The sequence below is a fragment of the Protopterus annectens genome, chromosome 1.part0, assembly GCF_019279795.1.
Source record: "Protopterus annectens isolate FY-2018-M chromosome 1.part0, PAN1.0, whole genome shotgun sequence".
Lineage (NCBI taxonomy): Eukaryota > Metazoa > Chordata > Ceratodontiformes > Protopteridae > Protopterus > Protopterus annectens.
Window position 1 is genome coordinate 1,747,643,447 of NC_056725.1, and position 20,742 is coordinate 1,747,664,188.

The 20,742-nt window shown below is 39.8% G+C and overlaps 1 protein-coding gene across 1 annotated transcript in view; it reads left to right on the forward strand.

The window, feature by feature from the left end:
* Positions 1-20,742, forward strand: part of IGF2R (insulin like growth factor 2 receptor) — a 2,372,344-nt gene that overhangs the window by 279,105 nt on the left and 2,072,497 nt on the right. Inside the window, exon 4 of the mRNA XM_044074918.1 lies at positions 11,534-11,632. Within this exon, the coding sequence (XP_043930853.1) occupies positions 11,534-11,632 (99 nt within the window). The remainder of the gene's footprint in view (positions 1-11,533; positions 11,633-20,742) is intronic.

Genomic DNA, 20,742 nt, shown 5'->3' on the forward strand with positions numbered 1-20,742 from the left:
AAGAATTAACATGGAACGTTATGGTAAGAACATAACTTCTATTTTTCAGATATGATCCAGTACATTGGCACAAGATATTTACACAGGACTGCAGGTGAAATGTACATAAATTGTTACATTAGAAACCTTTGTGCATTACAGCATCTCTGGTCTAAAAGTAAAATTGTACGAATGTAAAGTTTTTCACAAGCGATCAGACAAATTGAGGCTGCACCAAATGTGCACTTAAATAAGATACAGTATTTCAGATCTGAGGCTTTTGAATGCATTAGTATGATGCAGTCTATGCTGTGTGTGTTGGGGGGACAGGTGTTCCAGTCCAGGTGTCTTTTCACTGCTTTTGCTCAGTAACTAAAACATAGTTCTCTCATTACAGATGACTGTAAGTGCATTGAGACACTGATTCTGCAAACCTACTATATGACCTTATCAGAGGTGTCTTGACCAGCTATGCTGGCTTAACTGTCCTGATTTTTGCCTCATATTTTTGTTCTGTTCCCCATAAAAGGTGTGGTTTTCTGACAATCAATGGTGGTGCTGTTTGATTATAAAGTTTCTTCCTTTTATATAATATGAAGTTTTTCAATAACATTTATTTTTATGCCCTTTTTTTATAATAGAATATAATTATATAAATACTTTTTGAAAGTGGTTTTATATTTATTTATGAAATGTTATTTAAGCATGTATTTATAATTATTTATATTTATTGAAAGGTAATAATGTTGTTGGAAATGATATAATACTTGCGAATATTAATGAGCCCAATGGTTATGTTTATTGGTGCATTCAAAGTTAATTAGTACTTTTTATTGGCTTTTGGCTTTTAATTGATGTATAAAAGTGAGTTGATTATGTGGAATTAACATCTGATGAAGTCCAGTGGATAGGACGAAAACGCATGTATTTTCCTATAAGAGCGTTAATGAAAGTATGTTTCTGGCGTTATTAACTGTGTATATTAAAGATGTGTCAATTTTACGGAGGTTTTTCTTCTCTGTGACTTGCGCTCCTACTCTTCAGTTTTCTGACAGTTCACTTAAGATTTAAATCACTAAATGTCATACATTTGAGTTTTAGACTTCATTTCCTTCGGAAAATGCATGTTAACACAAAGTATGTTATTCCAGCAACTTTCTAAACTTATAAGAGCAATATTTAAAATATGTCTTATTTTTGGACCTTTGTCTCCCATTATTTTATGCTTTGTCCAGATTTCTTGCACTAAGAGGTTGAGAGGTATGGCTGACTTCCTGTAACAGATAAGCAAGTAGTGATGCACACTTTTTTCATCTGTAATGAAATGGAACTGATCTTTATGGTTAGAGCTATAGAAACAAGTGCGAGGAGCCTATCATAGTCTTTTAATATTTGTTTCAGGTATGGCATCCATTTTGTTTCTAAGAAACCTAAGAATACAGGGGCTGTGAATCACTAGCTCATTGTATAGCAAAAACCTCAATACTGTCCTTATTGAGCTAGCAATAACTTATCCCAAAGTGACTGTAAGACTGCACTTAAGTAATTCCTAAATATCCTCTATATATTCCTAAATATTCCACTATAAGAAATGTGTTACTGCCATTAATGCAGAAAAGTGGAGGGCCAACCGTTCTCCTGGCTAAATGCTGACCCAAAACAACTTTCATCCTACATAAATGATGTGTGAGAAATTAAAACATGCCAGTAGTCAGTCTGCTTGGAATCAGCCTTTTGAAGCAACTGCAAAAGATTCAGCAAAATGCTTGTTTTTTTAAGCAATTCAGAACTTTTCCGGTCAAAATAATTATAATCTTCCTGAAAAAGGCTACTGATCATCTGTTTTTAGAGGGTGTCATTATCTATTTCAGTAGCAGGCTCATTTGCTCTCTTCTGTAACAAGAGGCCTTATTCCATGGTGCCATTAGTACATTATTTCATAAAGAATCTTTTCCCTTTAGCTTTCCCATGGGTTTTCTTCCTAACTTTTGCTTTCAACCACTTACTGTGAAGGATATAAGCTAATGACTTTAGGGCAATTCCCAGCTGTGGGACCCTGATGAGCATTGTGCATATCCAGAGTATTAAAGGGCATGCGGTACTTTTATTAGTATTGTCTTGGCTTACATCTTTAACATATCTGTCCTGCCTGTGATCGTTTCCCAGCTATGTGGGAATTTACTGCAGTATTTCTTTTTGTGAAAATGGCTCTAGGGATAAGACCTGATTGTTAACATTCCATTTTACTTTTGACAAGATTTTTGAGAAAGTTGTAGCATTTTTATCTTAAATCACGCTAGGTTCTCTACAGAATTCTATAACAGGATGGCTTCTGTAAGGGTTTTGCAGAACTGTGACTTCTTTGTTGTCACTCAGGGACAGTATCTTTGAAGCTATTAAAGCAGGACAGGTTACTGGGTGGGTTTATTACATCTTGCTGAAGCCTTCAGCAAATGCAGCATCAAGAGCTTCTGTTACAGTTGGCTAACCATAGCTTGAGTGACATTCCATTAAACTAGTTTATCAACTGTCACAGTAACAAATTGTATAGAGTTTCAATCCACAATTTAATATCACAGCCACTTTCAGTAAATAGTTCATAGGTAGGTACTAGGCTATCGGCCCAAGGGCCTATGTAAGCCTAGCCAACAAGGTTCCCTGGCTTACGCCACCCAAGAAAGTTATTTTCCTGTGCCACTGTTGAGCAGAGACACAGAAGTGATCCCTAGGGTGTATTTCCTATTTCCCATCCACTCATCAAGATTTTTCTTGAAGAGTGCTAATGAAGAACTTTGCTTGACATAGATGGGTGGCCTCTTCCAGAGTATGGGAAGTCTCTGGGACAGGAATGTATCCCTCCAACATGTCTTGTTTATTGTGGTAACAAGGTTTAGGTCCCTAGAGCATGTAGCTCTGAGGGATTGGGATTTCTTTAGCTGTAGCATGTCCAACAGCTCTGGGTTTGACATAGCTTTATATGTTAGGCAAAGATCACCTCGGAGTAGGCGATATGCTACAGAGTAAAGCTGGAGGTTTTTGAGGTGGTCAGTGTAGGGCATTTGTTTGAGGCCAGTAATCCTTTTTGTGAGGTACTTCTGTGGCCTTTCCAGCTGCTGCAGATGTCTTGTGAGGTACATTCCAAAAGGGGCGTTGTACTCTATAATGGGTCTAATGAGTGTCGTGTAGCGAGGAACAGTGATCTATTTTTTCCTGGATGAGAACCCTTTTATGATGAGGTGTGCCACATAGAAGGACTTCCTGACTACTGTGGCGATATGAGTATCAAAGGAGAGACTACTGTCCACCTTGGATCCAAGGTCTCTTATCATGCATTCAGTGTTAAGTAGATTGCTGCCTATCTGGTAGTTCATGGGTACAGAGTTTTTACCAAAGGGGATGACACTGCACTTTTTGGCATTTAGCTTGAGGCCATGGCTCTGACATCAGGCATCTGTCTCAGCGAGGCCCTCCTGTAGGATGCCCACATCATTTGGGGACTTGACTGCAAACTAGGAGCCATAGTCATCTGTGAACTTTGTTAGCCAGAGGCCTTCTGTGTTAGCCTGTACTTCAGAGAAATAGATACCAAACAGGAGAGGTCCCAGGACAGAACCCTGTGGTACTCCACTTGTCACTGCTTTGAGGTCAGATTTGGAATCTGCAACTTTTACAGTGTGGGTTCTGTCAAGTGAGCCAGTTGCCAACCCATCTTGTGACGTAGGGATTTATACCTAGTTTAGTGAGTTTAACTATAATTCCAGAATGGGGGATGGTGTCGAAAGCCTTGGCGAGGTCAAGATAGGCTGTGTGAACCACCTTACCCTCATCTACGGCTTTGGTGACTGCCTCATAGAAGTCGATCAGGTTCAGGAGGCATGATCTGCCTTTCACAAACCCGAACTGGGTGGGATCAAGAGTTTGGAGGTTACCAATGCCTTTGTTTATGAGTTCCATGATGATACGTTCCATGGTCTTGCAGACCAGGCTCGTCAGGCTAATAGATCGATAGTTCCCTGGATCAGTGGTGGCTCCCCCTTTGTGGAGTGGGATAACTGTTGGCTGTGCACCATTCAGTGGGCACAAAGCCTGATGCGAGGCTGTTATTGGACATGGTGCTTAAGTGGGGAGCCAATTCGTTCTGAAGTTCATGTAAAACGCAGCCTGGGATGTTGCCCGGTACCATGGATGCTGTGTTTTTGGCTTTAGAGAGTGCAGCTTTTACCTGCATAGTTGTGATTACAGGGATTCTGCATTCTTCCTTTATAGATAAGGGCCCTTTAGGGGGTGAGAGGGGGTAAAGTTAGCACTGAACCTATGTGCCAGGATGTTGGCAATATCAGTTGGTTCTGTAATTTTCTTGCCTTTGTGCAGTAACTCAGAGCAGATCTGGGTGTTGCCATCGAGATTCTTGACATAGCTATAGAATGCTTTGTGGTTGTCCTTGGAATTAGTGGCAATTTTGTTTTCGTAGCTAGCTTTGGAGGTTCTTATAAGGGATTTTAGCTTCTTACTGAGGTTGACCAGGGAGATCCTGCACTCATGGGATTTTACTCTCTTTTGCAACATTTTTTTCCTTCTGTTGTACAGTTTGTTTATGGCAGGGGACCACCAGATTGGCTTCCTTTTTTTGGAGGATAGCATCTTGGTTCTGTTTGGAATAGCATGATCCATGCACTTGTGTAAATGCTTATAGAGTGCATTTGTGTAGGATTCAGCAGTTGTAACTGTATTGTCCATCTGCATGGGTGTCATGAAGTTCACCACTTCTGTCTTAAGAAGCATGAAGCTGACTTTGGAGAAATTTTTTACTGTGGTTTCCTTAATGGGGTGGGGTGGTCGCGGGATGTGGATATCAAGGGTGATTAGCTTATGATCGGACCAACGAGGAGTTGACTTCAGATGTGGAACACCGGTCACTCATGTTGGTAATGACTAGGTCTAGGATATTGTTGCCCCTGGTGGGGGTGTGGATAAGTTGATCCAGGGCATTGGAGTTTATGAATTCCAGAAAGCGTTGAGCTAAGGAGTTGGTACACGAGTAGTTTTCCCAGTTAATGGTGGGGTAGTTGAAGTTGCCCATTATTAGGGTGTTTGGTTGAACCCTAATATTTTCCAGTACAGTGAAATTTTTTAAGAATCAGTACTGAGCCCCTTCACTTTGTTCACCATATTAATCAGCACTGTTTCTCCATATAGCATGTCTAAATAAATACACTTCAAAATAGCATGCCAAGTAGACATTATACACGGGTGCATCCCCTTCTACTGACCTGGCCAGTGCTGCACATTTGTTAATCATAATCTCAGTGTTAATTTTGTACTGTTACTGGGTCCTCAAATATGGACTGTTTTGGTATCTGAATTCCAGAGATACTGAAATTGCATCCATTTTAAGTATCTGGGGGTTGGATGAAGCCTTACCTCAGCTTTGCAGAGCACTTAAGGAAAGCAACAAAACTTAGAGTCGCCTTTGTACCAGTCAACATTAACTCCATAGCAGTGATTGATAGATGTGGTAGTACTGGAAAATGTAAATATTTTGTACCACTACAACCTTGAGTATCTTTGTTAAAATACATGCCTTTTTAATCTATATCCATTTGATTTTGAAGCACTGGTAAATGCAGTCTGCTTTTTGAGAAATTTTCACTGTAGCTGTCTTGTGAGCTAGAGTAGCAAAAAGCCAAAGCAATACCAAACTACTGAAGGATGCTCACACTATATATGCACAGTAAATGAAAACAAAATGTGAGCACACCAACACAGCCACCAGCCACCAGAAATATATACAATAAAAAGATTTATTGACAAGGATTAGCGCTTTCATGGGGTTACCGCTTCATCAGATCCAAGTAAAAGAATAAAGTCAACACAAGACGCATTGAATATAAAAGAAGTTGTAACCAATCAACTGTTATCAATAAAATAATTATATAATTTAAGCAAAAATCACTGCCTCCTATTTAAGGCATGTCTAAGAGAAATTCTAGAGGTTAAACCTGGAAACTTATGTGTTTGTAAAGATGCAATCCATTTTACCTCAAGAATTTCCACTTGATTTTTAATATCACCCCTTCTGTTACTAGGTGGAACTAGTTGTAAAACCTTAAAATAAAAAACATTATGTCTTGTCAATAAGTTTATTAAACATTATGTGAGATTTGTGGTTCATGTTTCCATAGTTTTTCAGCCACTTCAATACCATAGTGTTTGCACAATCCCCAGTGCAACAATTTTGCCACATTATTATGGCTTTCAGTATACAGTCCTGCTGCCATTAGTATGTCGCAACCAGCAACGAGGCGTGCAACTGTTTCCAATTCGGTTTTACAAAACCTACATTTATCTGTTTCTCCCACATGTTCAATGGACTTTGTAAAACAACGGGTACACAGCCCACTGTCGTGGGCCGCCAGTATTAATTTTTCATCTCTTGATTCTTGGTTTGAATTCACCTCTCCTTAATCATTCCTGTGTTCGTTCCTGATCAACATGAGGTTCTTCCAGACGTTTTCTATACTTGCAACTATATTTATGCATTTTCCACATTTCTTGCATTGTCATCTGGTCCTTCACCTTGTATTCTTATTTTCGTTTTTTGGCACATTCAGTTGCTCCCTGATTTTTATCTGCTTCCGGTTTGATTTCCATTCTTGCTTAACGCCAATATGCTTCTGCTAAATTACACAGAGAAGTAATCTTAGATTTATTTTCCTCACGTTTCAAAACTTTCACTACATTTGGGTTTTGTGAGGTTAGCAAATGTGTGTGGAGTCCCACGATTGCAGATCTATACATGTAATCAGTATCAAGGAGGCCCAGCCCTCCTTCGGAATGGGGAATATATAATCTTGGTATGCACTGATTTTTATAAATCATTAGGAGAGCATGAAGCATCCTTCTTGTTTTCATGTTTAATCTGTCCAGCACATTTTGAGGCCAATCAGTCACTCCAAAACTGTAAGTTAGGACATGAAGAGCAAATATTTTTGTAGCTTGGATTTTGTTCTTAGATGTCAATGCTGTTTTCAGAATTAAAGTCTTCTAAAGTATTCCTTACTAAGTTTTATTCACATTTGTTCATATTTTATTGTTGATCCTTCATCAATTCCTAAATATTTATATGTTCCTCCTTGCTCAAGTTCTTTTATTTCACATTCTTGTCCCAAACTGATGTTTTCCTGGTGTTGCAGTTTTCCTGCTTTAAAGGTTGCTTTTGCACATTTATTAAGACCAGATGACATTATTGTATAATCTATAAACATTTTGACAACTTGCAGTTGTGCTTTCAGCTCCTCATCTGATGAGCTATACAGTTTTAACTCATTGACAAAGAGAAGATGAGAAGTCTTTACACTTTGTTGTTTTCTGGGAGCCAAATTATAGCCATGGCCTAAGCTGTTAAGTAGACAGCTTAATGGGTTAAGGGCAAGGCAGAATAGCAGCAGTGACAGGGGGTCATCCTGGAGTATCCGCCTTTGAATTTTTATCCCTGGGATAATAATTTGTCCTTTATCATGGCTTAATTGCAAAGTGGTCTGCCACTGTATCATGATCTCTGTAATGTAGTGGATCAGTGTAGGATGCAACTTATACTTTTTTAAGCACTCTTTTATCCATGAATGTGGGATACTATCAAATGCTTTTCACTAGTCAGTCCATGAGATACTTAGATTGTTCTCCTTTATACAGTTCTCCAGTATGAATTTATTTAACAACAAATGATCCTTTGTTCCATATCACTTTGGTTTATTGCCATTTTGTTCTTCTGCCATAATTGAGTTTTCTTCTAAATGACTATAAGCTCTGTCAGCATTAATTCCATGTATAGTTTACACGTCGTCTGAAGGCAAGTTATTGATCTATAATTTTTAGGCTAGCTTGCAGGTTCACTCTTGAGTAAGAGCATTGTTTTTCCTGTTAGCCGGATTGGTGTCTGTTCAGGGAGTGCATATAAATAGTTCTTACTCATGGCTAAATCTTTGTGCGTAGATGTTAATACTTTTAACCAAAAGTTGGGTACTGCATCTGAGTATGGGGTTTTCCAGTTAGAGGCTGCTCTTAACTTTGTTTCAATCTCTCTGGCTGCTATTTCATCCCATTTCATATCCTATACCTTTAAACTTAAACTTCTTATTCTTTCTTTTATTTCTATCCATTTAGCATCTGTGTTGTGTTCCACAGGATCTTCATAAATACTTCTCCAAAATGGATCTATGTCTTCTTTTTTTTGGCGGTCTTTCAATTCTCTTTACCTTGCTTTCCAATTCTCTATAAAACTTTTTTTGGGTCCTCAGTAAATTACTTATTTTAAGCCGCGGTGATGCAGCAGTAGCGTTGTTGCCTCACAGCAAGAGGTTCTCCCATTTGATTCTCGGCTGGAGCGCCTTCTGTGTGGAGTCTGCATGTCCTCCCCATGGTCGAGTGGCCTTCGAAAGACATGCGTGAATGGGTGTGCCTTCGTTGAAGGTTGGGCGTCGAGCTGGCGTCTCGGCACCATAAAAATCTACTGCCAGTCATTAGCGGACCGGAGTTCCAATGTGGCGACCCCTAACCAGGAAAAGCCGAAAGAAGAAGAAGTAAATTACTTATTTTGTACTTTTCCTTTATATTTATCTGCATATCTTCTAAGTTTTTCCACCTGTGCTAAGATTTTTCGTTTGTGACCGTGCATGATAGATTCTGTTCTGTACTAATACTGCTTATTGCTTTATCTTGTCTCTTTCTTATTATTTTTGTTCTGTTCCATCTTCTTTATTCTTCTAATACTGACACTTCTTGTCTTAATTGCTTTATAGTTTTATCTGTTTGAGACTTCCATGATGGTATTTGATTTCTCCCCTTCTTTTCTCTCACTACCCTGTGTTCTTGTGGTAGAACTTTATCAGTTATTAATTTAGCTGCACAGTAACATATCTTGTTTAGTTCTATTATATTGCATGGATCTCTATGGACAGTCCTAATTACTGTGTTTATTTGTTTTATCAAACTTCTATCTTTTTGGGTTTTATTGACCTTCTACAGTCTTTCTTTCATTAATCTTATTATGTCTATCTATAACTATTAAGTCAAGCAACTCTTCTCTTAGCTCATTTTCTTCTAAACTGAGGACACATTTTTTGTTTTCCTTTTCCAGCAGGCATGCTAGAGAAACTTCTGTATCATCTTCCTGTGGCACAGTTCTCTTCAATTTCATCCTGTGCCATCCGTTGCTCTGTCATATGGTAACTCACTGGCCTTTCACTCTTCAGCATTGACTGCATCAGTTTACACAGTTTCCTGTTCCTTCCCTTGCTGTCTAGCTTCAAGTGAACATTTATACTGGTTTCCTGTAGAAGGCTCCAAAATATCTTCATGTGGCACCTGACCAATTGCTTCCTGTTCCACTGGTTCCCCCTTAATTTGGACATCCATTGCTCTGTCCTGTTGTGGTGCTTTCTGAATTAGATTTTCTACACTGAATCTTTCATTTCACAGGTGCTCAATAACCTCAGTTTCTATTTCTTTAACTTTTCCATTACTGATTTCCGTTTCTACTTTTCCTGTTTGCTTTCTTATTTTTTGTATTGTAAAGTTTTCTATGTCCAGATTCCTTTGCCTGTATTTGTCTTCAAATCTCTTTAGTGGTGCTCTTTTTGTATTGGTTAGTTTTGCTTTCTCCTTGGCATACATATTACACTATATTAAATCTCTTTTTCTTTCCCATGTCCATATTTCTTCTTCAAATGTCTCCTGATCTTCCTGCTTCTCCTTACTTTGGGGACTCACTCCATCATGCTGTAATGTAATCCGTGTTAGACCTTCTACACCAAATCCTTCACTTCTCAGGCACTCCATAACTTCAACTTCTATTTTTTTAACTTCTACTTTACTAATCTTTTTTTCTGCATTCCCTCTTTGTGGTATTTATTTATTGTGAAATTTTCCATATCCAGATGCCTTTGCCTGTGTTTCTCTTCGAATATCTTTGAGGTTGCTGTCTTTATATTGATTAATTTGACTGTCTCCTTTGCATAAATATTGCACAGTATCAAATCTCTTTCTTTCCCATGTCCATATTTCTTTTTTATACTTTTCAAAAATCTCAAGGTTTTGTTTATATTTTCACACTTCATCAGATGCTTCTTTTTCTAAACAGATCAAAGTTTCTTGATCTGTATACTGTTTTTCACAAATCTATTATATTAATGAATGCAAATTTTTATTTGAAGCTTCTGACAGTTTTTTCTTGTGGAAGTATTCTTCTTTCTTCTAATTTCTCTCTCAATTGTTTTGTATATCTTATGTCTGGAAATTCATTGCTTTTTACATAATAGTAACAGTACATAATTTATTTCTTATCCGCAGTAAGTCTACTCCATCGCCTTATGGCTCTTCTTTAGCTTATCACTTTTTTGTGATTTTTGTGGACTCCAGCTTTCTTCTATAATGGGGGGGCATCCTCCCCCTGGGCCTGGTCCCATTGTAGGAATGTTTCTGTATATAGAGGATTCTACACGATCATCTTTTTCCAGTCCTGGCCCCAGTGTGCCTACCAGGATTGGGCAATCGGCTATCTTTTATTTTTACCTACATCTGTCCATGATATATGCTATATAAATGCAGTGTATATATCAGTGTCATCTTGGTGATATTTTGTGAAAAACAGGGTCCACCTCGAAAAGATACTCGCCAAGACTTAAGGATGAATTCCGTTTCAGCAGTAATACTCTCCTTTACTTGCTGACTTATCTTTGCATGTCATCTCTGTAGCTCCCGTGTGTGTGTGTGTGTGTGTGTGTGTGTGTGTGTGTGTGTGTGTGTATATATATATGTATATATATATATATATATGTGTGTGTGTGTGTGTGTGTGTATGTATGTATATATATATATATATATATATATATAATATGAGGTTTACCATTGGAATGTCACCGTACTATTGCATGGCTATGAAGTATTCGAACTACAGATGTTCGAATACTTCATATGTGTGCAGGTTACATGAGCGAACATTATATTTGTGAATGGACTGTGCATTCGCAAATATAAACTTTGAAGGGCTGTACAGGGATCGCGGTACAGTGCGATTAGGAAAATACATCCCTTTCCCCACTGTAGTGCAATCTCGGAGTTGGAATATATAGTTAGGGGGTGCAGGGGGGTTTGCTCCCCTGCATAATCTGTATGTTAGGTGTGCTAGCTAGGGAGTAGCAGCAAGAGTGGCATTGCTGTTAAGTGCTGAAAATGTTATGTCCATCAATTTTGGCATTAACAGCTGATTTTCGACATTAGGACGGTTAGGTTATGTGTAGTTTTGGCGAATTAGTTTGCTGAATAAGTACTTTTTTTTTTACTTTCGAGATTTCAGTAGTAAACCATATATAATATGCATGTGGGTAAGAGGTATATTCTGTTAGTAAACTACTATTAACATTCTTTGTACTTCTTCTCTCCAGAGTCCTGTTACACTATTGCCTGTATGCTGGTTATACATCAAAGGCTTTTGCTTAAGCCAAAGCTTTGATTGCAGATAATCATTTTGTTGCTTTTCTATTTTGTCTGTGTTTAGGGGAGTCCAGAATTTGTGACAGAATCTGAATGTGTATACTACTTTGAATGGAGAAGTTTTATTGCTTGCAGAAAAGATACTTTTAAACCAACCATGGAGGTAAGCATGTTCTTACTGTTTATTGATGAATTAAATGTATAATTGTTTAAATAATGCAGCAAGTCTAGAAGCTTAGTGTGGAAGTAAATATTTTGGTCACATTTTTGGGCATCTTGAGTTTATTTGCATAGGCACAACTTCAGAAAGGAATAAACTTTGTACTGTAAAACTATGTGTTTTGACAGAAAGCAGTTTGGAAAAAGTAATGGATTACTTTTCCACTAAACTATTTACCTCACACAACAATCTCAAAAAGTTTTGGAAATCTGTCTCCTCTCTTCTAGACCCAGGCACAATCCAAAACCCATCCCCAGCACCAGAAAAAAAATTCTCAACAAATTTCTCAAGATTTTAATGCCTATTTCATTTCCACCATTCATAAACTACTCAAAGATTGCCCATCCAACTCTTAACTCACACCCTCCCCAACCTATTGAACACACACCCTCTCCTATAGAGTGTATTCATTCTCAAACAGCCAACTCTTTCACTTTCCAACCTGTACCCACCTCCCTAATCTTGAAACTTTTTAAACAACTCAAACCTTGCTCACTATCTGCAGATAAACTTCCCCCAGAATACCTGCAACTAACTGCTACCGCAATAGCCTACCTAGTCTCAATCCTTATACATCGCTCTCTCTCTGAATCCTGTGTTCCTCTTCTGTGGAAAAAAATCTATCATTACCCCACTACATAAAGGAGGAAACTCCCATGAACCTTCTAACTACCGCCCTAACTCTATACTCTCTCCACTATCAAAAATCTTGGAAAAATGTGTTCACTCACAACTACTTAACCACCTCTCATGTAATGCTCTTCAATCCCCCACCCTACACGGTTTCCATCCAGGGCATAGCACTATCACTGCCCTTCTCTCCTTCACTGACACCATCAACCAAGCCTTAGATGCAGGACATCCTACCACTGTAATCCTAATGGACCTATCTAAGGCATTCGATACAGTCTCGTATACTAAGCTATTAAGTCAACTATCAAAACTAGGCTGCTCCCCAAGATACCTAAACTGGTTTTCATCTTACTTACAGAACAGGGAACAATCAGTAAGGTGGCTAAATGTACAAATCTGACTACCAACCCAACAATATAGGAGTACCACAGGAATCCATTTTAGGTCCACTAATGTTTAATATTTTTGTCAGTGACCTGCACAAAGTCCCCCAAATCCAGAATCTCATCCAGTATGCGGACGATTCAACTCTGATATCAACCTCCAAAAATTTCTCAGATCTCCTCGCAGTCACTTCTGTCGAATCATGGCTAGTAGTGCACAACCTATGCTAAACCCCAAAAAGACCAAACTGTTCCTATTTTCTTCAAAATCACCTGACACTGACTTCAAAATCATTGCTAAAGACGGCACAGAAATAGAACTAGTAAACACAGCCAAACTACTAGGCATAACAATAGATAACAAACTCACTTATGAACCACACATCTTGAATATAATAAAGAAAATCCATTTCACACTAGGCAAACTGTATTGCTGTAAGCTCTTCATGGATAAATATACCAAAATAAAACTAGCTAATACCCTACTCATCCCTTCCCTCCTATGTGGTTGTGCCATTTTTGCCAATCTTCACTCAACCTTTAGTAATAAACTCCAATCCTGCTACAATAAAATAGCCAAATTTGCCTCCGAAAAAACATACCATTCTCATCACCGCCTAGCAATCACAGAACTAAAATGACTAGAATTCTCCCACCATCTAAAATATACCCAACTAACCTTAGCCCACAAACTTATCAGTAAACCTAATGCATGCCCAGCTCTCAAAGCAGTCCTACAAACATATACCCCTACTAGAACACCAAGATCTTCCTGTAAACCCTTGCTCACAGTAACAAAACCCAACAAAAGATCTGGCCAATGCCTGTTCTCCCACTCCATAGCCAAACGTTGGAATAACCTACCATCTGAAATAACCCAAAAACCTTTAAAATAGCTCTAAAAACACATTATCTAACTAATCGATCCAAAAAAAAAAAAAAAAAAGCAGCACATTTGCCATTCATTGGGTTGGCGTAGCTATGTAAACCCAGTCTTTCATAATAACCATTGAATAATTACCTCCATACAGTACACTATATTCTTAACATATATAGTACTGTATCAAACCCCATGTTTCTTCAAGTAAACTCCTGCGAATTTGTCACTTGAAATCTGCTTTTTCACTTTCCTCTTGTGAAGACTTCTGTAAGTCGTGTTAATTGTATCCAGACTTTTGTAAATAGTATTGTAGACATAGTTCTTTTCTCTGAGTTACTGACTTTTGTTAACATGTAGTACTTTTAAAGCCTGTGTCAAACTTATTGATGTAATGTATTGTGGAACTTTTATCCCTGGGCCTCCGCTGAAAATGGGTTTCTGACTCAGTGGACTTTCCCGGTCAACAAATATCAATAAATAATAAATAAATACATAATCGTTAATGTGCAATTAAAGATAACATTGAAGTCAGTGATACAGAATTTCTTTTACATTAAAATGTGGTAATTAATATTTTTGGACATGATATATCTGAATATGACAGAAAAGTTATACAAGAGAGGAGGAGTCTCCATGACGTGTTTTGTATTCGGAGTTAGAATGTTAAGGGTGCATTCTGGGTATGGCTATCTTTCAGAAAATGTTGGGTAAGCTGTAAGAGGTATTTCTTAGGAGCTCAAGAGCTGGTCACGGTTTCAGCTGGTACACGTTTTTGGTTTTATAGAATACTGTCATTTCCTTGTTTTCCTCATGTGTGGAACTGCAGAGGAAGTATTTTATTTATGCATTTTTCCCAGACTGTGCTGATATTTATTCTGTTACTTTATTTCTGTAAGTCAGTCATAAAAAAGAATTACCTGCTAAAAGAACACTTTCTGAAATATTTTGCTGTGTGCTTTTAAGCAGAAAATTGGCCCCGACTTGGGAAGTTCTCCTTCACTTCTTTGCTCGTTTTCTGTGGTGTTTGTTTGAATGTAAGTAAAATTAATGGTCCAGGTGACAGGTAAGTATTTCTGTCTGAAATGTAAATAGATGCATTTTAGGCTAGAACTGCAATTCTTTTTTTTTTCTCTAACAAAAGTTTAAGCATTTGTGAAAAATGATTGGATTTTCTGCTTTCTTTGAACAAACAGCCGTGTTATAACTGATGCCCCCCCCTGCCAGAATGTGAACTGTTTTGATGTTGGTAGTGTGCTTTTAACGGCTCATTTTATATAGGACACATTTTATCTTAACTTTGGTAGCCGATCCAGTAGTCAACTGGATCACTTTGTTTAACCTTCTTAGTTTAATCCATTCTACTCTCCCTATTCAGAATGTTGAATGTTTTTGAGGTAAAGTGCTTTGTGGAGCCCTAGTCTCTATTCAAAGATTTTAATTATCTAGAAAAAGTAATGTATCTGAGGTCTACTTTAATCAATAGTTTTAAACTCTTGTTTCCTGATTTAGACCAGGTTGACTTGGCTGTACCAGAGCTAATAGCTAATCGTCTTCTTCTTTTGGCTGCTCCCGTCAGGGGCCGCCACAGCAGATCAACTGATGTCCTTCAAGGATGCATCTGCAGTCCTTACAAATGGGTTGTCCTGTCGTCAGGCAGCCCTTCGGTCGGCCGGATTCCAAAGTCTGGGTCTGGCCTCGGCTGGTGTCGCACTTCACCCGACGTCATAGCTGCAGTTATTCGGGTATAAAGGCATCAGCCGACGCCATTTTCCCCAGTCTTTCTTGCCGCGTGGCGCGCGAAGCAGAAGCTGTTCGCAAGTGCCGGTCGGTCAGATCCAGAGATTACTACTACCGAATACTACTTCGAAGACTTCTAAAAGCTAAGTACCCCATTGGGGACTCTTTCTTGCCTCAGCCGATGTCAGAAAAAGTGAATAACTGTTTGACTTGTGGGAAACAAATACCTCATAAAGATTTCCACTCTTACTGCTTACCTTGTTTAGGCCCAGACCACGGCGTAGCAGCTTGTTTAGCCTGTGCTTCTTTCAACCGACGGACGCTTAGGCGTCGGGTCGGAGTTTGCTGAACAGTTTTTCGGCTCAGAATTTGCGTACATAATGCCGCCGGATCCTCCGACTTCACAAGTTGTTAAGAACGCAAAGAAAAGGACCGACACTTTCGCGGTCCGCGGTTTCAACTGAAACCGCGGTTAAGCAAACAGCGAGTGGCTCGGTTTCGGCGAAACCGAGCAAGCGGTTCTTCAGCGAATCCATGACTACTACCGAGGCCCCTTCTAACCTGGTTGAGTCGGCCTCTGAAATTCAACCTGCTACTGTGGTTTCACAAGAACTATCGGACACCATCCCTTTGGATGTTTCAACCCCTGCACGTGGTGCTGCTAGGCCGCCTGCAGCCATGTCCATAAAGGCCTTTGCCAGGGCTAAAGCAGCCAAAACTTCTAAGTCTGTGCCTGTTAAGCCCCCCTCTCACAGGCCCAGTTCCAGTTCCCAAATGCTTACTCTGGCAGAGGATCTCATCTCTTTAATAAGGGGATCCCAACCTCATCCAGACAGGGCCTCTCAACCTCCTCCAGAAAAGAGACCTAGAGCAGAGCCCCCTGAGACAGTGTCCTCAGATGATTCTTCTGATGATTCAGACAATACAGACCATCCAGAGGCTCCTTTTACTACTTATGAAGACTCCGATGCTGAGGAATCGATTCCTTCTGCCTCCCCACCAGAGGAATTTTCCTTTGGGGAAACCTTACATGCCATGAGAGAGCAATTTCAATGGCAGGGGCAAGATTTCTCAGACTCAAGGAAAAGGCTTAGGACTTTTTTGCATTTACCACAACATAGGCCTTTAGCTATACCTCCAGTTCTTCCTGTTGTAGATGATGCATTTAATGATGCTTGCACTGCTCCTGACACTTTGCCTCCAGCCCCTGCTAAGCCCGATAGGTTTTACAGGGTCCCGGACACACATCACCATTTATACAAGGCCCCTTTGCAGATCGAGACTATCTCCCAGGGGCCTAAGGCAGTAACCGACCTCAGTTAAAACCCTCTCTCCTCTGAAAGGGAATCCAGGTCCTTAGAGATGGGGTAAAAAGTATACACCTCTGCTACTCTCTCAGCTAGGGCATTGAACTGTCAGTTTCATATGATCCAATACCAGGAGTTTATGCTTGATCAGTTAACTAAGAAACTGTCCTCTGATGATTCTTTAGATAAGAAATATGTTCTAGAAATGGTGCATAACATTCAGCAGGTTAGTAACCATTCTTTAAAATGTGGCTATGATGCACTGGAGGCTTCCTTTAGATCAGCCATGACTGGCACAGTTATAAGAAGGCATGCATGGTTGAAAGAACAGGTCTTGCGGATCATGTTAAAGCAAAACTATTAGATGCTCCTATGGATAAGGTCAGTTTATTTGGTTCTCCTGCTCAGCAGGTACTGAAGAAAATGGAAGAGAAGGCAAAATCTGTACAAACAGTGAAAGATTTCTTACAGGTTCAGCCTCCAAGGTTTAGCAGGAACTGGCCTTCCAAAATTGGTCCTTTCCAGACTCCTCTAAAACACAGAGAGGCAGGAATAGGCTCGAGAGGCAGAAATCAATCCAGAGGAGGTGCCTACAGGGACGCCAGTGGCAAGGTAACAACCAGCGAGGCACAGACACAACTACTACCACTGCAACAGGACAATCACAGTGACTTGGCTCTGGCACCGCCTACCAGGGAACAAATTGCAGCACCCTTAGGCGGAAAGTTAGCCTTATTTTCAAAAACTGGCACTACATCACAAGAGACAAGTGGATTTTGCAAACTATAGACCAAGGCTACAGGTTTCATTTCCATACTTTACCAGGAAAAGAGGAATGCCAAACCTACCACCAAATCAAAAGACAGAAGCTCTAAAACAAATAGCTCAATTAGCAAAGATGAGAGCTGTGGAAAGGGTACCATCTATGGAACAAGGAAAGGGATTTTACTCCAGACTCTTCCTGGTACCAAGAAAAGAGAAAATTGGAGGCCTATTCTCGACCTGTCCGCTTTAAACACATTCATCATTGTTCCAAAATTCAAAATGCTGACCCTACAGCAACTTCTTTCCCATGCTGGGCAAGGAGTATTGGCTGGTGACTCTAGATCTCAAGAGGCATACCTGCACGCCCCATACGACCAAATTGCAGAAGATACCTCAGATTTCTTGCAGGATCAGAGCATTATCAATTCTCAGCATTGCCCTTTGGCTTATCTACTGCCCAGAGTGTTCACGAAATGCCTGGCATCAGTAATCGCTCACTGCAGGCTTCAGGAATCCAAATATATCATACCTGGACGACTGCTTGATACAAGCGGACAACAAAACAAGCTAACAGAACACTTACAAAGAGTCATTTGCTTACTGCAAGCCCTGGGATATACAGTCAATATAAAAAAATCAAGACTGATACCATCCCAAAGAATAACCTTCTTAGGTGCAGAATTGGACACAGTAAAACAGATGGCATTCCTAACTGCAGAAAAACAAGAACAACTTCCTCTCTACTTCTTGGCATTAACAAAGCAGAACAAACTAACAGCAAGGGAAAGTACTGCAGGCCTTGGGCTTCATGGCATCCTGCATAATCCTGGTCCCTCATGCCAGACTGCATATGAGAAAGCTACAGTGGTACCTGAAGAATTTATGGTCTCAACACAGGCACAGCCTAGAAACCGAAATACCACTAATCCCATGCCTGAAACAAGAGTTCCTATGGTGGGCTCAGGCATGCCAGTCAAACCCAGGTTTGCCCTTCCACAGCATTCAACCAAGCCAAACCATCACAACGGGCCTCAGACCTCGGTTGGGGGGCCCACATGCTGGACAAGTGCATACAAGGCTTATGGACTCCAGATCAGCTGCACCTGCACATAAATCAAAAGGAAATGCTGGCAGTAAAACTAGCAATCCAGAATTTCAGACCATTCCTCCAAGAAGGGCAGTTAATGATAAGGACAGACAACACCACAGTCATGTGGTACATCAACAAACAGGGAGGCACTCATTCATACCCTCTATGCGGATGGCACTGGACCTATGGAATATGGCTCTGAGCTACAACATTCAGTTACAAGCAATTTTTGTACGGGAAAAGAAAACATCTAGCAGACATATTAAGCAGAACTACCTCGGATGCTCACGAATGGATGCTACACCCGGACATCTTCAAGGTCATCACAAGGAAATGGGGACTGCCACAAATAGACCTATTCGCATCCCCACTCAATCACCAGCTCAAGAAATTCTGCACAAGGTACCACCCACTTGCTTGGAAGGTGGACTCTCTATCCTTCAGTTGGAAAGGCCTGACAAGCCTATGCATTCCCACCTCTTCCTTTGATGCACAAGGTGCTATTGAAAATCAAAGAGGAACATCCAAGGATCATTCTGATAGCTCCAGACTGGCCAAGACAACATTGGTACCCATTACTGAGGAGCATGTCTCGGGGCAGATGTGGACACTACCCTGATTCCTTTGCTGTTAACTCGAGCTGCTACAACACCCTGCATCCAAACCTGAAAACTCTGAAGCTGACTGCCTGGAACATTACATAAGAGCAACTAACTTAGATTTATCCCAAAGGGTTAAAGACATTATCCTTGAGGCCCGCAGACCTTCAACAAGAAGGAACTATGCAGGAAAATGGAAAAGGTTTCTCATTTGGAGTACTGAAAGGGGAAAAGATGTGTCAAAGGTAGACATTGCCAACATCCTGGAGTATTTGGCAGAGCTTTTCCATACAGGCCTGTCCTACTCCTCCATCAAGATACATGCATCAGCTATTTCTGCAGAATACAGCTTCGATCCACCTGTCTTCTCGCATCATCTACTCAGGCAGTTTCTGAGAGGAATTAAAAATGTAAAACCTCCTAGGAAACCACCAGTACCAGCATGGGACCTGAACTTTGTGCTAGAAAAATTGACACTCCCCCCTTTCGAACCAGCAGCAACAGCAGATCTTCAACACCTATCCTGGAAAACTGCTTTTCTGCTGGCAATTACCTCAGCAAGAAGGGTTTCTGAGCTACAGGATTTAATGGCAATACAACCCTTCCTAATCTTCCATCAAGATAGAGTGTCCATGAGAACAAATCCTACATTTATGCCTAAGGTGGTATCCAGAGTGTCTTTAAACCAGGCTATCCACCTACCTACCTTCTTCCCCAATCCACAGAACAGGGGGGAAAGACTGCTGCACACTTCGGATGTACATAGACAGTTGTGTTACTACCTGGACAGAACCAAGAGCAATAGAAAAACTGACCAGCTTCTGGTAGCATATGCAACAGGAAGGGAAAGAAAAGCAATTAAATGTTAAGGGTGCATTCTGGGTATGGCTATCTTTCAGAAAATGTTGGTGGCTTTAAGAGGCATTTCTTAGGAGCTCAAGAGCTGGTCACAGTTTCAGCTGGTACCGTTTGGTTTGAAGATACATCATTTGTTTTTTTCTCATGTGTGGAACTTCTTGAGAGTATTTTATTATGCATTTTTCTGAACTGTGCTGATATTTATTCTGTTACTTTATTTCTGTAAGTCAGTCATAAAAAATTACCTGCTAAAGACACTCTGAAATATTTTGCTGTGTGCTTTTAAGCAGAAAATTAATGACGGAAGTTCTCCTTCATACACTCATTTTCTGTGGTGTTTGTTTGAATGTAAGTAAAATTAATGGTCAATTGACAGGTAAGTATTTCTGTCTGAGATGTAAATAGATGCATTTTGTTAGAACTGCAATTCTTTTTTTCTCTACCAAAAGTTTTAAGCATTTGTGAAAATGATTGGTTTCTACTTTCTTTTGAACAAACAACCATATTTCTGTGATGCCCCATGAGGAATATGAACTGTTTGATGTTGGTAGTGTGCTTTAGCAGCTCATTTATAGGACATATTTTATCTTAACATTGGTAGCGATCAGTAGTCAAACTGGATCACTTTATTCAACCTTCTGGATTTAATCATTCTACTCTCTATTCAGAATTTGAATGTTTTGAGGTAAAGTGCTTTGTGGAGCCCTGGTCTCTATTCAAGATTTTAATTATCTAGAAAAATATAATGTATCTAGGGTCTGTTTTAATCAATAGTTTTAAACTATTGTTTCTGATTAGACC